Source organism: Theropithecus gelada, chromosome 5, assembly GCF_003255815.1.
Source record: "Theropithecus gelada isolate Dixy chromosome 5, Tgel_1.0, whole genome shotgun sequence".
Lineage (NCBI taxonomy): Eukaryota > Metazoa > Chordata > Mammalia > Primates > Cercopithecidae > Theropithecus > Theropithecus gelada.
The window spans coordinates 144,663,005-144,684,619 of NC_037672.1; the positions used below are offsets into that span (position 1 = coordinate 144,663,005).

Consider the following 21,615-nt stretch of genomic DNA (forward strand, 5'->3'; position numbering starts at 1 on the left):
GCCAAGATTGCGCCACTGCACTCCAGCCTGGGCAACAAGAGTGAAACTCAGTCTCAAAAACAACAACAACAACAAAAAAAGATGCTGTGTGGCTTCAGTCCTATATACTTACAGTCTTCCCTTTTGCAATAATTTGAGAGATACTTTGAAACTATATAAATGCCCTGATCCTCATCAGATTTCCCTCCATTGATTTAGCATCTATTCATGATTATTGCCTCCCAAAAAGTAATTCTGCCTCATTTTTTTCTATAATATTAATCGGCATTGACTGTAAGGACGAGCTGTACTTTTATCCCCATTTATGTATTTATTAATCTGCTTAAGATACATAGAAATTCATGGATTCTTATTCAGTGGGTTTAAACATTAGGACCCTTATTTATTTTGATTAAATTGTCCCAGATTTGACCAGTGGGAGCGTCTTCAAGCATGCTGCTGTGTCCTTTTGCTCCCCTTTCCCCCACCAAATCCCTTTTTGAGCACTTCCTCACTCTCTAATACAAGGTGCCCCAGAATCATCTTGAATCTATTCCGCCCCAGTACTAGAATCAGCCATTGCTCCAAGAAGCTATAGTTCCTTCTGGTGAGAAATGGTATTTAAAAACCAAGATCTGGGTTCTAGGTATGCTCGCTGCTCCTAAGATTATGCCTTGCCTTTCTCACTTAACAGTATACCATAAACTTCTTTCCTGTCTACACATGTACCTTAACCATTTTTTTGCATAATACTGCATTAGGTGACTGTTACATCATAATTTATTGAAATACTTTCTTATTAATATAAACATTCAGATAATCTGTTTGCTTTTATTTTTCCAATTACAATATTACAGTGAACATCCTTGTACACACATCACTGCACACATGTATGAGTATTTATCAGGGTAGATTCCCAGATACAGAAATGCTAGATCAAGGACTACGAACATCTTTAGTGTTGCTAGAAAATGCCAAATCAAGCTACTAAAATGTTGCACCAACAGTGTATAAATTTTCCCTAAACTTATGAGAAAATAAGATATCAAACAACTTTAATGTGCTAACATAAGTAGTTAGAAGATGTTATCCCATTGGTTTTAATTTCCATTTCTCTGATTAATAGACAATTAAATTCATGCTTTGTTGTAAAAGTTGCAAATATTCATCTCAGTCTGTCACTTGTCTTTTAACTTTATAGTATCCTTCACCAGAGAGATTTTTTTCAATGGTTTGAAAATGTGGTCACATTAGGCCAGACGCGGTGGCTCACACCTGTAATCCCAGCACTTTGGGAGGCCGAGGCAGGCGGATCACGAGGTCAGGAGATCAAGACCATCCTGGCTAACACAGTGAAATGCGGTCTCTACTAAAAATACAAAAACATTAGCCGGGCATGGTGGCAGGTGCCTGTAGTCCCAGCTACTTGGGAGGCTGAGGCAGGAGAATGGCGTGAAACCAGGAGGCAGAGCTTGCAGTGAGCGAAGACTGCGCCACTGCACTCCAGCCTGGGCAACAGAGCAAGACTCCATCTCAATAAATAAATAAATAATAAAAAAACAAAAATGTGGTCACATGTGTCAATGTTCTGTGGCTTCTGGGCCTTACTCTGTGTTTTGCTTTGGAAGGTCTCCATTAAATAGATTTTTTGACATTCAAATGTTTAACTCACCCAGAATTAAAAGCAGGGATCTAACTTTTTTCCCCAAATGAAGCACACCATTTCCATTTCCTGAATAGTTTATCCCTTCCCCACTGATCTGAAATATCACACCTATATCATATACTAAATCCATATAAATTCAAAGGTCTGTATCTAGATTCTTTATTGTGCTCCACTGATGTATCTGTCTTTCTGCATCAATACATTACTGTTTTTTATTTCTAGGTTTTTATATCTAATAAGGTAAGTTTTCTTGGATATTTTTCTTGGATATTCTTAAACATTTGCTTATTGAGATGAGCATTAAATTCAGCTCATTAGGTGCCAAATGGCAATTTTTATAATAATGATTTATAAATGTTTCTACCAGTTAAAACAGTAGCACTCACATATATTTTGTCAATACCTTTCTTCATAGTCCTCAACCCATACTGCTGAACTTTGTTTAAAAAAAAAAAAAAAAAGATACTGGTCTCATTCATCCAGACCTACACCTACTCAACCAAACTGTATACCCTTTTTACTTTTACAAAAGCTCCTATAGCACTTCTACTGTAGTCACTCATTTGCTAAATAAATGAGTCAATAATGAAGTTATTCTTTTGTAAAATGTAGATACCAGCCATTTAATTTCTACTTTGCTTAGGCAAACAATATTAGTGGTCTCCTAAAGAGGAACTATTGAGGGAAGGAGTCCAGTCATGTTATAGCAAGAAATCTCAGCAAGACACAACCTAGCTTTTCTGGTGGGCAATGCAGTAAGGCATCCCTACAGCCTGAAAACTGTACATATTCTTTAACTCAGTAATTCCTTATTAAGGAATTTATCCTAAGAAAATAATAGAAACAAATCCACAAAGACATAAGTACGAAGATGTTTATCCTACTTCTTAAAAGCAGAAAAGTGGAAGCAATCCAAAAATTCTAAACTCCAATAACTACAACACCAAGAAGTTGATTTTTTAAAGTCATGAACAAAATCTATTACATGAAAAGGCTCACAAAGGAAAAGCAAATATATTTACTGAGTTTTTAAACAAAATTAAATTTACACACACATACATTTACTTACATAGAACTAATATTCAACCAGTACATTCTAATTCAGCCAATCTGCTAATTAAGTCCACTGTCTGGTTAGTGCCCTGTGTCCTACCAATCTCTAAACATTTTTACTATCTGCCTGTTACTAACATACAAAGAAAAAGAGTAAAGGAATATATAACAAAGATGAAAAGTAGTTACTTACTGCTGAGGGGTTCACAGTGGTTTTCATTTTTTTCAAACCACTTATCAGTATGTCCTAAAATATTTATATGCTACATTTACGATTAAGTTATTGGTAGAAGCTTAGAAAGATCCTAAAATTCCATCCAGCCCAACTACAAATCATTATAGTATTAGTGAAATTTTTAAGAAAAGGGAAATTGAAGTAATTAAGACCAAAATTTATTTTCACTGTGGAATCTTTCATTCCAACTTCACCTAAAATCAGTCAGAACTTAGTATTTTTCTACATGAATCCATAACAACTAAAGAGTACTAAGTTGTATCAAAATTAATTCTCCATTAAAAAAAGAACTGGCTTTAACCATGAAGTTTCATTTAAAATAGGCAAAAAAAAAAAAAAAAAAAGAATAAAACCAGTGTAAGCAGCATGAATTTAAAGGTCACAAAACTACAAATCCTCACCCAAATACATATTCACTAACTTATCTCTGTAATATTCTCTTTACAATTATTATTTTTCAATATTTACTATTTAAATAGTCACTTACTGATATGGTTTGACTCCGTGTCCCCACCCAAATCTCATCTCAAATTGTAATCCCCATATGTTGAGGGAGGGGAATTGACTGGATTAGGAGAACGGTTTCTTCCATGCTGTTCTCATGATAGGGAGTGAATTCTCACAAGATCTGATGGTTTTACAAATAGTAGTTTTTCCTACACTCACCCACGTGGTCTTGTGCTCTCTCTCTCTGCGCCCCCCATCCCCCTCCTCACCTGCTTGCTGCCATGTAAGACGTGCCTGCTTCCCCTTCTGCTATGTTTGTAAGTTTCCTGAGGCCTCCTCAACATTCAGAACTGTGAGTCATTTGAATGAAACTCTTTCCTTTATAAATTACCCAGTCTTGGGAGGTTCTTTGTAGCAGTGTGAAAACGGACTAATACACTTACCTATGCTGTCTTCTTATCTCTGCACATTCTACTGCCATCCCAAATATAACAGCACTTGCTGGTATAACTTTCCCATACTTTTCACAATTACAACTTTCACCTTTGGTCTAAAAAAAAAATAACAATAAAAATTACGTTATCACATGTATTAAAAATTTGTGTGCATAATAAGCTATGAAAATATAAAAAACCTAAAAAGACAATAAGTAAGGATAAAGTAAGTTAAAAATTTTTTTTCTTCCTTAAAAAATATTTTTGGGTTGGGCACAGTGGCTCACACCTGTAATCCCAGCACTTTGGGAGGCCAAGGCAGGCGGATCACGAGGTCAGGAGATCGAGACCATCCTGACTAACACGGTGAAACCCCATCTCTACTAAAAACACAAAAAATTAGCTGGGCGTGGTGGCACGCACCTGTAGTCCCAGCTACTTGGGAGGCTGAGGCAGGAGAATCGCTTGAACCTGGGAGGCAGAGGCTGCAGTGAGCTGAGATCACACCATTGCACTCCAGCCTGGGCAACACTGCGACTCTCCGTTCAAAAAAAATTTTTTTTTAAGTATTTTTGGCCGGGCCTGGTAGCTCACACCTGCAATTCCAGCACTTTGGAAGGCCAAGGAGAGAGGACCACTTGAGGCCAGGAGTTTGAGACCAGCCTAGGCAACATAGCAAGACCCTGTCTCTACAGAAATTTTTTTGTTGTTGTTAGCCAAGTGTGGTGACATTGGGAGGCTGAGATGGGAGGGCCACTTGAGCCCAGAGTTCCAGGTTGCAGTCAGCTAAAAAACGTGCCACTGAGCTCCTACCTGCGCAAGAGATTGAGACCCCATCTCAAAAAAACAGAGTAAGTATTTTCATTGCTATATATGTATGTGTATATATATATTTTTTTTCTCACAATACAAATGCAAAGGACACAAGAGGGAGGATGGGAGGGGTAAAGACTGTAAGTCTGCATAGAAAAAAAGACTTGGGTATGACTTTGATCAATAAATCAGTATCATTACCTACTTAAAAAATAAATTTCTTGGCCAGGAGCAGTGGCTCACACCTGCAATCCCAGCACTTTGGGAGACCAAGGCAGGTGGATCACTTGAGGCCAGGAGTTTAAGACCAGCCAAGCCAACATGGTGAAACCCTGTCATTACTTCAAAAAAAAAATTGCTCTTTTCAACCTTTAGCAATTTTAAATCCAAATCATTTTCTGTTAATATTGAATTTTTATTACATATTAAAATCCTTTCACTGATAACACATATCATATGAACCAAATCAATGATTTGTGGGCTACAATAGAGGATTTCAATGCAAAATATAATTTGGCAATTATAAGAGTTAGTCCTGTTCAATCCATAGCCTGGGTTCAAAAGGCACCTGAAAACAGTACCAAACCAGCTATTACTATACTCCCTTCTGATAATTTGCCAAAATTCTAGGCAGTGAGGTCTGTAAGACTTAAAGTATCTCCGTTTTTCAACCCTACTCAAGAATTCCATAGTCAGTCCCTCCATAAAGTAATCTCAATTCCTAAGAATTCTTCCCTGGAGTATTTTTGCCTGTGTATTTCATTCAGGCACATAATTATACATTGAATCATGTTGTTAGTCAATGTTTTTGTTTTGTTTTGTTTGAAACGGAGTTTCGCTCTTGTTGCCCAGGCTGGAGTGCAATGGCACAATCTCGACTCAATGCAACCTCCGCCTCCCGGGTTCAAGCGATTCTCCTGCCTCAGCCTCCCAAGTAGCTGGGATTACAGGCATGTGCCACCACACCCGGCTAATTTTGTATTTTGTATTTTTAGTAGAGATGGGGTTTCTCCATGTTGGTAAGGCTGGTCTCGAACTCCTGACCTCAGGTGATCCACCCACCTTGGCCTCCCAAAGTGCTAGGATTACAGGCGTGAGCCACCAGGCCCAGCCAGTAAATGTTTTTTGCATAGATTTCTTTCCAACCACACGGTATGTACACCTTGGCAAAGGAAAATATATTTCATATTGCTTTGTAAATATACTAAGGATTCAATAAATCTCTGATGAAATAATGAATTCTTAATCAGTTTTAAGTATTTTCATACTGCTTACCTTTGGTTGTAAAAGTAAATGCTCCCATGCATGAATCAAACTCTCCACAATTCCTTCTCCAAATAAACCTGCATCGACAGTTTCTGTTACAACTAGGGACACTCTATAGAATGATTTTTTAAAGATATATGTAAGTAAAATATCATGCTATTATATAAAGATGTCAAAGCTGAGAGGAGAAAGGAAGAGTATATTATAGAAACAATTCATATGTAAAATGTCCTAATACTTTTAAGATCTACTACTGAATCTTGAGGAACTTTACTCGAATGCTACTTAAGCTCCTTTGTTCTCCACTGGCTCTTTCTCCTTGGTTTGGAAGATGGAGGGCGGGGGGAGGTGGGGAATGACAACCTTCGCTTGGCCTTGTTCCCTCTCCAGGTTATTTTTTCATTGCCTACATCTTTAAGAGTGGTTCATACCTTTTACCTTTACCAGTCTCTTCCTTAATGCCAAGTAAGAAGACTTCCATCTCCAACAGTCTATAAAAATATTATCTACCATCAATAACTCCCTACTTACCAAAATGAATCCTCTTTCCCAGTTATCATTTTTTTGATCTCCAAATAACACTGATTGCAGGAGAGAGCCCTCCCTCTCAAAATCTATCTCTACCTTTTATGACACTGCATCACCCATGTTTGCCTCCTACATGTTGACTGTGCCTCTCTTATCACTTCTTTTGCTTTACCCACTGCCTGAGTCTTAGAAAAAGCCTAGTCCACAGAACTCTGCTCTTCTGTCCATGCTTTCTTTCTAGAAAATTTTACTCAAAGACATACGAAAATATTTTCTCCCTTCTCTGAACTCCTTCAGCATTTATTGCCAGTATCACACATTTATGTAGCTATAAGATAAGAAAAGTTTCATGAATATTCTTTATCTTTCTATCTAGACTGTAAGTGCCTCAAGGGTAAGAATGACTTTGGTATCCTCCACAGTGCCTAGACCCAACATCTTATATACAGAAAATACCCAGTATTTATGATTGCATACACTTAGAATGTGAAAGGTGTTTCAAATCATCTAGTCCAATACCTTGAGGTCTAGACATTTGCTTAAGGTCAAAATAAATTAATAATAGTCTAATCTGGAATCCACAGCTCCTGGTTCAAAACCAACAGATCTTTCTACAACATTATCTGTGAGAAAAATGATTAAATTAAGGTAACTTTGATTCATGCCGACTCATGTCCCTCTCAAAATTCATGTTGAAGCCCTTAACCCCAAAACTGACTGTATTGAAGAAGGAAAGGCTGTGTAAAGACACAACAAGAAAGCAGCATCTGCAATCCAGGAAGAGAACCCTCACAAGAAACCAAACTAGCCAGCACCTTGATCATGATCTTCCAGTCTCCAGAACTGTGAGAAAATAAATGCCTATTGTTAAAGCTACCCAGTCTGCGGTACTTCGTTATGGCAGCCCAAGTGGAACAAGACAATTCAGGAAAATGCTTTTTCCTATAAAATGGGTATGACATTTGCCTTAATCTAACAGGAATTTTTTCATGAGAATAAATGTAGAGACCATTCAAAACTGTAGGTACTATGTTAACATAAATACTATTATATATACATGGAAGAAGACTTTTTAAAGTCATAGTTCATAAAAGGCACAAAAATATCTTCTTTCAATACAAACTGAATTGAAGTAAGATTGGAAGATAAACCCAGAAGAGATAGGCAAAGTAAGTGCTACATAAAGAAAACTTTGTCTCTAAAGTGACTAGTGTGGAACCAGATCATTTTCAAATTCCTTCTAGCTCTAAAATTCCATCGCCCTTGTGATATAGATCACAGTGAGAAAACATACTAAAAAGCCAAGACTTATATTACTTATATTCAAATCATTTAAAGGACCCATGCCAAAATACACTGACAGCTGACATTTCCAAAGCTTTCATTTTAAACAAATATATTAATACAAAATGTGATAAGTCCATTGAATCTGAACTGCTTATGATTTCTTTTTAAATACAACTTTTAAGTAGTTATTGACCACACAGGATTATCCATTTTTACAAATGAGAACACTGAAATTAACAAAGGTAAAGTAACTTGCTAAGATCAAGTTTATTTCATCCCTTGCCACAAATTTTTCACAAGATCTTTAAATATTTTTAATAAAGAATATAATTTTATTTAAATATGTCTTAATAGTAAACTATTCTATCCTATATCCATATCTTTACAAAATAAGGGTTTTGTAGCATTTTGTTTGGACTAAAAGCTAGAAATATATCTTAGTTTTTTAAAAATAGAGAAGTATAAACAGTAAAATTAATTTACATGATAATACCTTTCAGGAATATGTTTTGGAATCTCTATGTCAAGTGACTTCATATGTAAGAGTTTGATCCCTGCTTCCATCTTGTTTGCTGCCACGACATCACAGGCAAGTTCATACATGGTCTTGGATAACTCACAAGCATACACGGAATGTGCTCCAGCTTTTTTAGCAAACATGCTACAAGGGAAAAAAGTGTTCCATCAAGAAAAGACAATCTACTGTATTTTCTCAAATTTTAAGGAAATGATGATGCTAAAATGTGGGGTTTTTCCTTTTATTCTTTAACACAATCATTACTCATTCTGCATTAAAAAATAAACTAATATTCTTGTCTAGAAACAAATCATACAATAAAACATGGGATCTACTCTATTAAGACACAACTGGCATTATATCTTTAATGAATACTAACGGGCTTTAACTTAGACAACTAGATTCCACCAGAATGTTAACATAAAAAAGACTCTTAAATTCATTATTCAAAATGTCAATAATCCCAAATTTTTCTTAGCAGTTATGTCCAGTTCTTGATAAAAGTTATAGTAAAAAACATAATAGTTACATAAATAACCCTAATAAGATTATAATACTTTTAAATTCCAATGTTAAATTTTCTATATCTGCCAAAATCTTTAATTTACATTAGAATATATGTATATATCATCAAAATGCAATTACTACCAACCTTAGTATTCCAGTTCCCGCTCCAATGTCCAAAACACTTCTGGACCCCAAACAAACTGCCTTCTGGATTGCTGCATTATAAATCGTATTCCTCTTGGTGTCATTAAGCATGATAAAGTGCCAGCGTTCCACCAACCAGTTTGCAACACGATAAAAATTCTCCTTTGCATCACTGAAATCAGGGTTTAGCTTCACTGCTTTATGAAAATACCCAGCTGCTTCATCCCTAAAGCCCATTCTAGAGTAAAAAATGACAAAGACAAAATATATTCAACTATATGCTATCATACTGCAGTACCTTTGTTTATGCCAATCACCTGGCCTGGGAATCCCATGCCAGCACCCCAAATCCTGCCAATCCAAGTGCTACCTCTTTTGGGAAGTTGTCTGTGAGGAATGCAAGCCTCAGTATTTCTTTATTTTCTGAACCACTACATTTACATATTTCAGGAGACAAAAAAGTACCTGACTACGAATTACTATTATACTAATGTATAGCAGAAGATGTCACAGTCATCCTCCATTTAGCCAACTCCATTCCCTCTGTACAACACACTAATGCCTATGGCTTAGTAGGCTCCTCTCTGGGGGGGCCTGCATGCCTTTTCTCTCAGCAACTGAGTTGAATAGTCATCAAGAGTCAGTTGTATTTGCTGCCAGATCAGTTTATGTCAGTTGTACTTGCTATTATAATTACATATTTTAATTAAATATTATACTAAGTAAATAAATATGACCGCATAAAGGGAACCATTGTGCCTAAGGACACTAAGCTAAATAAATGCTCTGAAAGAAAATCAAAGGCAAGTCACTCAAAATTAAGTACTATTTAATTATAGGTGAGCAAATGAAAAACAAAACACAGGAGAAAAAAACCTATCCAACCCTCTAGAACAGTGCTTCTCAAACTATCTGTAATGAAAAACCTCTCCTCCCTTTTTTCTTAATTTTTTATTTTTAAGACTAGTCAAGTGCAATACTGAGAAGGAGGGAATCCTCCCTTTCTTAAACATCTAATTGTTTGCAGATCGATACGGCTGTATTGCACACGATTCATATGGAGCTGACACATCAGATTTCAGCAGCACCCAAACTGATCTATATACTCTCTTCTGCATTAGTTTCCTGGCCATATGCTTGGATTTACAGCAATGTTAAATTGCTATATCCATTTCCAAATACTTACTCTCAATTTCTATACTTACCTGTCATTAACCACTAATCTGTGGGTGAGCACCAATGTGTGGACCACACATTGAACAGAACTGAGCTAGTAGAGCCCTTTTCATTCATAGTTCTTCGTAAGTACCTTTAAGCATTCTGTCAAGTTTAGATAAACTTTTTTTTTCCTTTTTTTGAGACAGAGTTTCGCTCTTGTTGCCCAGGCTGGAGTGCAGTGGTGCAATATTGGCTCACTGCAACCTCCGCCTCCTGGGTTCAAGCAATTCTCTTGCCTCAGCCTCCTGAGTAGCTGGGATTACAGGAATGCACAACCACGCCCAGTTAATTTTGTATTTTTAGTAGAGAAGGGGTTTCTCCATGTTTGTCAGGCTGGTCACAAACTCCCAACCTCAGGTGATTCGCCCGCCTCAGGCTCCCAAAGTGCTGAGATTACAGGCATGAGCCACTGCACCTGGCTAGAGAAACTTAATCATACTATTCATTCTAGGCATGGTTTAAGCAAAAAAGACATTCTAGAAGTCCAAACAGGGGACTGCACTCTAACAAAAAGCAATGGTTCTATGTCAAATAAGAGGCACTCATGATTTAAGTGAAAATGTATATGTTTTCAGTTAACGTATGTTATTTTAAGTTATCTTGAAGGTAGAACTATCTTGATCTTATTTGCAACTACCATTGTACATAGTACAGTACCATGTACATTGTATGTAATCATTATTTGTTGTGAGACTAACTCAGCAATGGGCATTAAACACACCCCTAATAATTTCCTGCGTTTGTACTTCCCTTAGGTTTGATATTTAATACATCACCAGTTTCCTTAAGCTGAAATTCTAATCTAAAAAATATATAATCTACTCCATTAAAGCATATCTCATTGAAAGACCCAACATGTGTGTCCATAATATCAAAGAAGTATAAGAACGCCAGAAGGGGGCGCCCAAGATGGCCGAATAGAACAGCTCCAGCCTCCAGCTCTCAGCATGAGCAACACAGAAGACAGGTGATTTCTGTATTTTCAACTGAGCTTTGAAGAGAGCAGTGGTTCTCCCAGCACGGAGGTTGAGATCTGAGAACGGACAGACTGCCTATTCAAGTGGGTCCCTGAACCCTGAGTAGCCTAACTGGGAGACATCCCCCACTAGGTGCAGACCGACACCTCACACCTCACACAGTTGGGTACCGCTCTGAGACGAAGCTTCCAGAGCAAGAATCAGACAGCAACACTTGCTGTTCAGCAATATTCTATCTTCTGCAGCCTCTGCTGCTGATACCCAGGCAAACAGGGTCTGGAGTGGACCTCAAGCAAACTCCAACAGACCTGCAGCTGAGGGTCCTGACTGTTAGAAGGAAAACTAACAAACAGAAAGGACACCCACACCAAAACCCCATCAGTATGTCACCATCATCAAAGACCAAAGGCAGAGAAAACCACAAAGATGGGAAAAAAAGCAGTGCAGAAAAGCTGGATATTCAAAAAATCAGAGCGCATCTCCCCCTCCAAAGGAACGCAGCTCATCACCAGCAACCAAACAAAGCTGGACGGAGAATGACTTTGACGAGTTGAGAGAAGAAGGCTTCAGTCGATCAAACTTCTCAGAGCTATAAGAGGAACGACATACCCAGCGCAAAGAAACTAAAAACCTTGAAAAAAGAATGGATGAATGGATAACTAGAATAATCAATGTAGAGAAGACCATAAAAAGACTGACAGAGATGAAAAACATGACACGAGAACTACGTGACAAATGCACAAGCTTCAGTAACCAAGTCAATCAACTGGAAGAAAGATAATCAGTGATTGAAGATCAAATGAATGAAATGAAGCGAGAAGAGAAGTGTAGAGAAAAAAGAGTAAAAAGAAATGAACAAAGCCTCCAAGACATATGGGATTATGTGAAAATACCAAATATATGTCTGATTGGTGTGCCTGAAAGTGAGGGGGAAAATGGAACCAAGCTGGAAAACACTCTGCAAGATATCATCCAGGAGAACGTCCCCAACCTAGTAAGGCAGGCCAACATTCAAATTCAGGAAATACAGAGAACGCCACAAAGATACTCCTCGAGAAGAGCAACTCCAAGACACATAATTGTCAGATTCACCAAAGTTGAAATGAAGAAAAAAATGTTAAGGGCAGCCAGAGAGAAAGGTTGGGTTACCCACAAAGGGAAGCCCATCAGAATAACAGCAGATCTCTGACAGAAACTCTACAAGCCAGAAGAGAGTGGGGGCCAATATTCAACTTTCTTAAAGAAAAGAATTTTCAACCCAGAATTTCATATCCAGCCAAACTAAGTTTCATAAGTGAAGGAGAAATAAAATCCTTTACAGACAAGTAAATGCTTAGAGATTTTGTCACCACGAGGCCTGCCCTACAAGAGATCCTGAAGGAAGCACTAAACATGGAAAGGAACAACCAGTATCAGCCATTGCAAAAACATGCCAAAATGTAAAGACCATCGAGGCTAGGAAGAAACTGCATCAACTAACGAGCAAAATAACCAGCTAATAGCATAATGACAGGATCAAGTTTACACATAACAATATTAATCTTAAATGTAAATGGACTAAATGGTCCAGACTGGTAAATTGGATAGAGTCAAGACCCATCAGTTTGCTGTATTCAGGAGACCCATCTCACATGCAGAGACACACATAGGCTCAAAATAAAGCAATGGAGGAAGATCTACCAAGCAAATGGAAAACAAAAAAAAAGCAGGGGTTGCAACCCTAGTCTCTGATAAAACAGACTTACAGACTTTAAACCATCGAAGATCAAAAGAGACAAAGAAGGCCATTACATAATGGTAAAGGGATCAATTCAACAGGAAGAGATAACTATCCTAAATATATATGCACCCAATACAGGAGCACCCAGATTCATAAAGCAAGTCCTTAGAGACTTACAAAGAGACTTAGACTCCCATACAATAATAATGGGAGACTTTGACACCCCACTGTCAACATTAGACAGATCAACGAGACAGAAAGTTAACAAGGATATCCAGGAATTGAACTCAACTCTGCACCAAGCAGACCTAATAGACATCTACCGAAATCTCCACCCCAAATCAACACAATATACATTCTTCTCAGCACCACATCGCACCTGTTCCAAAATTGACCACATAGTTGGAAGTAAAGCACTCCTCAGCAAATGCATAAGAACAGAAATTATAACAAACTGTCTCTCAGACCACAGTGCAATCAAACTAGAACTCAGGACTAAGAAACTCAATCAAAACCGCTCAACTACATGGAAACTGAACAACCTGCTCCTGAATGACTACTGGGTACATAACGAAATGAAGGCAGAAATAAACATGTTCTTTGAAACCAACGATAACAAAGATACAACATACCAGAATCTCTGGGACACATTTAAAGCAGTGTGTACAGGGAAATTTATAGCACTAAATGCCCACAAGAGAAAGCAGGAAAGATCTAAAATGACACCCTAACATCACAATTAAAAGAACTAGAGAAGCAAGAGCAAACACATTTAAAAGCTAGCAGAAGGCAAGAAATAACTAAGATCAGAGCAGAACTGAAGGAGACAGAGACACAAAAACCCCTCCAAAACATCAATGAATCCAGGAGCTGGTTTTTTGAAAAGATCAGCAAAATTGATAGACCGCTAGCAAGACTAATAAAGAAGAAAAGAGAGAAGATCACATAGATGCAATAAAAAATGATAAAGGGGATATCACCGACCCCACAGAAATACAAACTACCATCAGAGAATACTATAAACACCTCTACGCAAATTAACTAGAAGAACTGGATAATTTCCTGGACACTCACATACTCCCAAGACTGACCCAGGAAGAAGTTGAATCCCTAAATAGACCAATAGCAGGCTCTGAAATTGAGGCAATAATTAATAGCCTATCAACCAAAAAAAGTCCAGGACCAGACGGATTCACAGCCGAATTCTACCAGAGGTACAAGAAGGAGCTGGTACCATTCCTTCTGAAACTATTCTAATCAATAGAAAAAGAAGGAATCCTCCCTAACTCATTTTACAAGGCCAATATCATCCTGATACCAAAGCCTGGCAGAGACACAAGAAAAAAATAGAATTTTAGACCAATATCCCTGATGAACATTGATGAAAAATTCCTCAGTAAAATACTGGCAAACCGAATCCAGCAGCAGCACATCAAAAAGCTTATCCACCATGATCAAGTGGGCTTCATCCCTGGGATGCAAGGCTGGTTCAACATATGCAAATCAATAAACGTAATCCAGCATAAAAACAGAACGAAAGACAAAAACCACGATTATCTCAATAGATGCAGAAAAGGTCTTTGACAAAATTCAACAGCCCTTCATGCTGAAAACTCTCAATAAATTCGGTATTGATGGAGCGTATTTCAAAATAATAAGAGCTATTTATGACAAACCTACAACCAATATCATACTGAATGGGCAAAAACTGGAAGCATTCCCTTTGAAAACTGGCACAAGACAGGGATGCCCTCTCTCACCACTCCTATTCAACATAGTGTTGGAAGTTCTGGCCAGGGCAATCAGGCAAGAGAAAGAAATCAAGGGTATTCAGTTAGGAAAAGAAGAAGTCAAATTGTCCCTGTTTGCAGATGATACGATTGTATATTTAGAAAACCCCATCATCTCAGCCCAAAATCTCCTTAAGCTGATAAGCAACTTCAGCAAAGTCTCAGGATATAAAATCAATGTGCAAAAATCACAAGCATTCTTATACACCAGTAACAGACAAACAGAGAGCCAAATCATGAATGAACTCCCATTCACAATAGCTTCAAAGAGAATAAAATACCTGGGAATCCAACTTACAAGGGATGTAAAGGACCTCTTCAAGGAGAACCACTGCTCAGTGAAATAAAACAGAACACAAACAAATGGAAGAATATACCATACTCATGGATAGGAAGAATCAATATTGTGAAAATGGCCATACTGCCCAAGGTAATTTATAGATTCAATGCCATCCCCATTAAGCTACCAATGACTTTCTTCACAGAATTGGAAAAAAACTGCTTTAAAGTTCATATGGAACCAAAAAAGACCTCGCATTGCCAGGACAATCCTAAGCCAAAAGAACAAAGCTGGAGGCATCACACTACCTGACTTCAAACTGTACTACAAGGCTACAGTAACCAAAACAGCATGGTACTGGTACCAAAACAGAGACATAGACCAATGGAACAGAACAGAGCCCTCAGAAATAATACCACACATCTACAGCCATCTGATCTTTGACAAACCTGACAAAAACAAGAAATGGGGAAACGATTTCCTATTTAATAAATGGTGCTGGGAAAATTGGCTAGTCATAAGTAGAAAGCTGAAACTGGATCCTTTCCTTACTCCTTATACAAAAATTAATTCAAGATGGATTAGAGACTTAAATGTCAGACCTAAAACCATAAAAACCCTAGAAGAAAACCTAGGCAATACCATTCAGGACATAGGCATGGGCAAGGACTTCATGTCTAAAACACCAAAAGCAACAGCAACAAAAGCCAAAATTGACAAATGGGATCTCATTAAACTAAAGAGCTTCTGCACAGCAAAAGAAACTACCATCAGAGTGAACAGGCAACCTACAGAATGGGAGAAAATTTTTGCAATCTACTCATCTGACAAAGGGCTAATATCCAGAACCTATAAACAACTCAAACAAATTTACAAGAAAAAAACACCATCAAAAAGTGGGCAAAGGATATGAACAGACACTTCTCAAAAGAAGACATTCATACAGCCAACAGACACATGAAAAAATGCTCATCATCACTGGCCATCAGAGAAATGCAAATCAAAATCACAATGAGATACCATCATTAAAAAATCAGGAAACAACAGGTGCTGGAGAGGATGTGGAGAAATGGAAACACTTTTACACTGTTGGTGGGATTGTAAACTAGTTCAACCATTGTGGAAAACAGTGTGGCGATTCCTCAAGGATCTAGAACTAGAAATACCATTTAACTCAGCCATTCCATTACTGGGTATATACCCAAAGGATTATAAATCATGCTGCTATAAAGACACATGCACACGTATGTTTATTGCGGCACTATTCACAATAGCAAAGACTTGGAATCAACCCAAATGTCCATCAGTGACAGACTGGATTAAGAAAATGTGGCACATATACACCATGAAATACTATGCAGCCATTAAAAAGAATGAGTTCATGTCCTTTGTAGGGACATAGATGCAGCTGGAAACCATCATTCTCAGCAAACTATCGCAGAAACAGAAAACCAAACACCGCATGTTCTCACTCATAGGTGGGAACTGAACAATGAGATCACTTGGACACAGGAAGGGGAACAGGAAGGGGGAGGGGGGAAGGAGGAGGGATAGCATTAGGAGATATACCTAATGTAAATGACAAGTTAATGGGTGCAATACACCAACATGACACATGTATACATAACAAACCTGCAAGTTGTGCACATGTACCCTAGAACTTAAAGTATAATAATAATAAAATGCCAGAATGCCCTTTTTCTTTTAACTAGGAAAAACACTATCTTCTTGATTAGCAATTTAAATACATTTTGTTTAAATCTGACGCTACTAGACTAACAAAAGGTTGTGAAGTTGAGATACTCCAGACAAACTTTATTACACAAATAAGTGTCAGGAGAAGCAGCTATCATTTACTTTGGAAATATTTTTCTCCTGGAACAGATTCTTTCGGTGGGGTGTAAACGATATGCTATTTTTGACCAGAAAAGGAGTATAAAACAAAAACACCAAGAACCATTGTAAGTCAAGAACGAAGGTAAATTCTATAGCAAAATCCACATTCACACTATCACGAATTCTGAACTGCTACTATCCAAATTAAAAATTTTGCTTAGTTACATCTCCCCAAATCAAACTAATACCAAGGATTTTTTATCGTAATGACTGGTAACTGCTCAGACTAATGTCCTACAACAACAGGTCACCAAAAGTTACAATCTGCCAAAAGTACGTAAGAGTTCCACTTTTCTGTCAAATTGAGTTTATCCTTCTGAAACATAAGTCTTGGAATGTTATGATCACCATATGTGTATAATCTGGAAATACAATTGAATCTTATAGAGTAACTCTCATTATATAAACAACAAAAGAAAACTTTGGAATTAAAATATAGATTTTTTTAAACTAATTTGAGGAGATTATTCATAAAAAAGATTTTTAAAAATCTTTTAAAACAAATTTCATTTAAGTGGAAAGAGGTTGCTAATTTGTAGAAAATGGATGCTGTAGCTGATCAGGTTAGCTGTTAACATGAACAAGTAACCCTCAGTTGATTATCTGCCTTATTTTTCTACTTATTAACATACTCTACAATTAAAAATTATCAAGTATTTGTTTTTTAAAGGAGAATTCATTGTCACTCCCTAGGCCATGTTAATTAAGACTGTTAAAATGCCTTGCAGTTACATTACTGAGACTAGCTAATAAAGTTTGGCAAAGTATTTCTTATATAGAACTTTTCATTGAATAGAACTTAATATAACTTGGCTGGGCGTGGTGGCTCATGCCTTTGGGTGCCACTTTGGGAGTCAAGGCAGGTGGATCACTAGAGGTCAGGAGGTTGAGACTATTCTGGGCAACATGGTGAAACCCCATCTCTACTAAAAATACAAAAATTAGCTGGGCGTGGTGGCTTGCACCTGTAATCCCAGCTACTCTGGAGGCTGAGGCATGAGAATTGCTTGAACCTGGGAGGCAAAGGTTGCAGTGAGCTGAGATCCTGCCACTGCACTCCAGCCTGGGTGACAGAGCAAGACTCCGCCTCAAAAAAAAAAAAAAAAAAAAAAACTTAATATACTCAAATAAGGAAAAGAATGATACTAGAGAACAATTACTGAACATGTAAAGGGATCTTTCTATATAAAATAGGACATTATAATCATGTTTCCTAAATAAGAATTCTCCCACTATTTTCTACAAGGCTGTGAAATTAGATGTATTAAAACAAACCCAAAATAAAAATTTTTTGTTTTCACCAGTTTTTCCTAATTATAAAGTTTCTATGGAGAGTACACAGAAATTCCAATGAAGAAAAAAGCTGTTCTATGAGAAAGTTACACTTCATTTACAAAACCACTTATGTATACATAAGGAACTCACTACTACTTTGTTTAAATTTATTGTGCAGCCTCAACAGAAAGTCATTCTGTCTTGACAGGTAAGAATTTTTTTGTTTGTTTTTTTTTTTGAGATGGAGTCTTGCACGCAGGCTGGAGTGCAGTTGTGCGATTTTGGCTCACTGCAACCTCCACCTCCCAGGTTCAAGCGATTCTCCTACCTCAGCCTCCCGAGTAGCTAGGACTACAGACGTGTGCCACCATACCCAGCTACTTTTTGTATTTTTTTTAGTAGAAACAGGGTTTCACTATGTTGGCCAGGCTGGTCTCGAACTCCTGACCTCAACTGATCTGCCTGCTTCGGCCTCCCAAAGTGCTGGGAATACAGGCATGAGCCACCACACCCAGACTAGAATTTTTTCAAATAAGCAATTGTTAACAAAAAATTCTACACATCAAATCTCAAAATTTTCTTCTGAGGAGAGACATATGATTCAAAATTGTAATACATATTCATACAACTTATTGCGAATGACCATATAAAGAGTTTACATTAATTATCACAGAGGAGTACATTTGTCAGGTTAATGATCCATGTTCTTCTTAAAAGTTATTTATAAAACATTATTTCTCCACACAGAAAAAAAAGCATAATAAACAATGAGTTGATTACTCACTGTACAGTCCAGTGAGCCACTCAAGGGCCCCGTGGGCACCAGAGACAAAGGTAGCAGATTGATTAACAGCTGAGGAACTCAAGATACGTTTAGTAAGAGAAATTCTGTGGTCACTTAGGAATTTTGTAGTTCAGTATTCATAATATTAAGGTTTTTTTCAGCTGGATGTGATTTGAGGGAAAGAGAAAGCAATTAGTGAGGAAATGCATGAAAATACCTAAAAGGAACATTTAAAATGAGATTCATTAACTAAATTCCTAGGAATGTGAGCAACTGTCACTTTCAAACTTGGCAGAACCATGCTCAGTCCCCATTACTCTGAAACTTTCAAACTCAGAAGCAATGTTAACCTTTCATTTTATTTCCTATACTTTCACAGAATTCTTCATGCACATGAACTAGTATGCAGAAAGAGTTAACATAGCAGGGAGCTGACTGCCATCCTTTGAAAGGCCTGGTTACAAAAGTGTCCCTTGGCTGGCATCTGGGAATTTGGATTTGGGGAGGGTTCTCACTATCCTAACTGGTAGTGTGCCTAAACTGATTATACAAACAATGCGGTTTATGCTGAACACCTGACCTGCTTTTCTTCAGGGAATCTAAAATTTTAGTATATGCCAGACAGAGGGTACCTAAGTGTCCAGCTCCCAGTAAAAACCCTAGGCACTGAGCCTCTAATGAGTTTCACTGGTTGGCAACATTTCACGTGTGTTGTCATAACTAACTGGGGGAATGAAGTGCATCTTATGTGACTTCAGTAAAAGAAGAACTTTGGAGGCTTGCACCTGGTTTTCCTTTACACTTTGCCCAATACACATTTACCCTTTGCAAATTTTGCTTTGCATCCGTTCACAGTAATACACAAGAGCCATGCCTAGGACTATATGGTGAGGCCTGTGAGCCCCTCTAGCAAATCAGCAAATCTGGGAGTGGTTCCAAGACTCCCAACATATAAGTTATCAACTTATTGCCAAATTCACCCTTTTTTACCTGCTCTGTGAAAAATGTATCTGGCCCTTTAATATTCTCCCACCAGTTGGCACAACGGTAAGCTTTGTTGGTAAAAAGTGTGGAGAGGCCGGGTGTGGTGGCTCAAGTCTATAATCCCAGCCCTTTGGGAGGCCGAGGCCAGAGGATCGCTTGAGCCCAGGAGTTCCCAACCAGCCTGGGCAACAACATAGCAAAATCCTGTCTCTACAAAAAAGACAAAAAATTAGCCAGGTGTGGTGGCACGTACTGCAATCCCAGCTACTGGTGTGCAGGTGAGGGGCTGCTGAGGTGGGAAGATCACCAGAGCCTGGGAGGTCAAGGTTGCAGTGAGCCATGATGGTGCTACTGCACTCCAACCTGAGTAACACAGTGACACACTGTCTCAGAAAAAAAGTGCTAGAGGCCAGGTGTGGTGGCTCACACCTGTAATCCCAGCACTTTGGGAGGCTGAGGCGGGTGGATTGCTTGAGGTCAGGAGTTCAAGCCTGGCCAACATGGTGAAACCCTGTCTCTACTAAAAATACAAAAAGTAGCCAGTTGGGGTGGCAGGCGCCTGTAATCCCAGCTTCTCAGGAAGCTGAGGCACGAGAACCACTTAAACCCAGAAGGTGGAGGTTGCCGTGAGCTGAGATCACGCCACTTCACTCCAGCCTGGGTTACAAAGTGAGACTCTGTCAAAAAAAAACAAAAAGTGCTGGAGAGACACTGTAGGAAGAAAGGGTTTTGCTTCCTGATTCCAGTGTGCTTAGGGCTTCTCTAAAACCGAGCTCCTGAAACGCATGGCAGCTAGCAGCATCCAAGAGTCAGTAGCTTCCCCAAGGCCCCTTACCCTACTACATGGTTTTGTAATGGAGTACCTCTGATGAGATACTTCCCCATGAGGCTTTCTCTGGCACCCCAGCACCCCAAATGGCAAAACTATAGCCAGTTCCAGAAAACAAATTTACAAGAAGTTCCCTGGCAAGGCACTACAGTGACTTTTCTGCCATCCTGAGAAGCACAGCTGTGCCCTCTTCAATAAGGTATAGAACTCAGCCCAGTGAGGGGAACTCTTCCTTGGATACTCTTACTCCTAGGGGCAGTGGCTATTATGTAGTACATTACATAATATTAAAACTGTTATGATATTATATATCTGCTATTCTTTTCAGTTCTCCTTACTTAATAATTCTCTATATTAAACTTTCCCTATTAAAATTACTGTATGACTTATCCCTATCCAGACTAATACAGAATCTTTTTTTTTTTTTTTGAGAGTCTCGCTCTGTTGCCCAGGCTGGAGTGCAGTGGCACAATCTCGGCTCACTGCAAGCTCTGCCTCCTGGGTTCATGCCATTCTCCTGCCTCAGCCTCCCAAATAGCTGGGACTACAGGCGCCCGCCACCACATCCAGATAATTTTTTGTATTTTTAGTAGAGACGAGGTTTCACCGTGGTCTCGATCTCCTGACCTCATGATTCCCCCACCTCGGCCTCCCAAAGTGCTGGGATTACAGGTGTGAGCCACCGCGCTTGCCCAATACAGAATAATTCTTAACAAGTAATACTAAAATCACTACAAACCTGAAGAGATGCTCCCCCATACTATTGCAAATCACTTCATCATCAGGAAACAGTTCCAAGGCCTGCTCATAGCAACCAAGTAAGTCTTGTATCCGATTGAGAGCATCAAGCTCTTCAGCCCATCTGAAAAGTGTGTACTGAAAAGTTTCCTTTACAAATAAGAAAAAAATATGAATTAGTCAATAACATAACAGATGAAAGAATATACAACATTAGTTGAAGATTCCAAGCAACAGAACTTAATTAC

The 21,615-nt window shown here is 38.3% G+C and overlaps 1 protein-coding gene across 4 annotated transcripts in view; it reads right to left on the minus strand.

Moving 5' to 3' along the window:
• The window catches only part of PRMT9 (protein arginine methyltransferase 9), a 46,767-nt gene that overhangs the window by 21,602 nt on the left and 3,550 nt on the right, over positions 1–21,615 (minus strand). The window contains exons 2-6 of one of the 4 annotated variants that reach the window (XM_025386112.1): positions 21,369–21,517; positions 8,878–9,114; positions 8,202–8,369; positions 5,903–6,005; positions 3,824–3,930 (exon numbers count right to left, since the gene is read on the minus strand). In XM_025386112.1, the coding sequence (XP_025241897.1) occupies positions 3,824–3,930; positions 5,903–6,005; positions 8,202–8,369; positions 8,878–9,114; positions 21,369–21,517 (764 nt within the window). The remainder of the gene's footprint in view (positions 1–3,823; positions 3,931–5,902; positions 6,006–8,201; positions 8,370–8,877; positions 9,115–21,368; positions 21,518–21,615) is intronic. The other 3 variants (XM_025386113.1, XM_025386114.1, XM_025386115.1) reach the window with 3 other exon arrangements.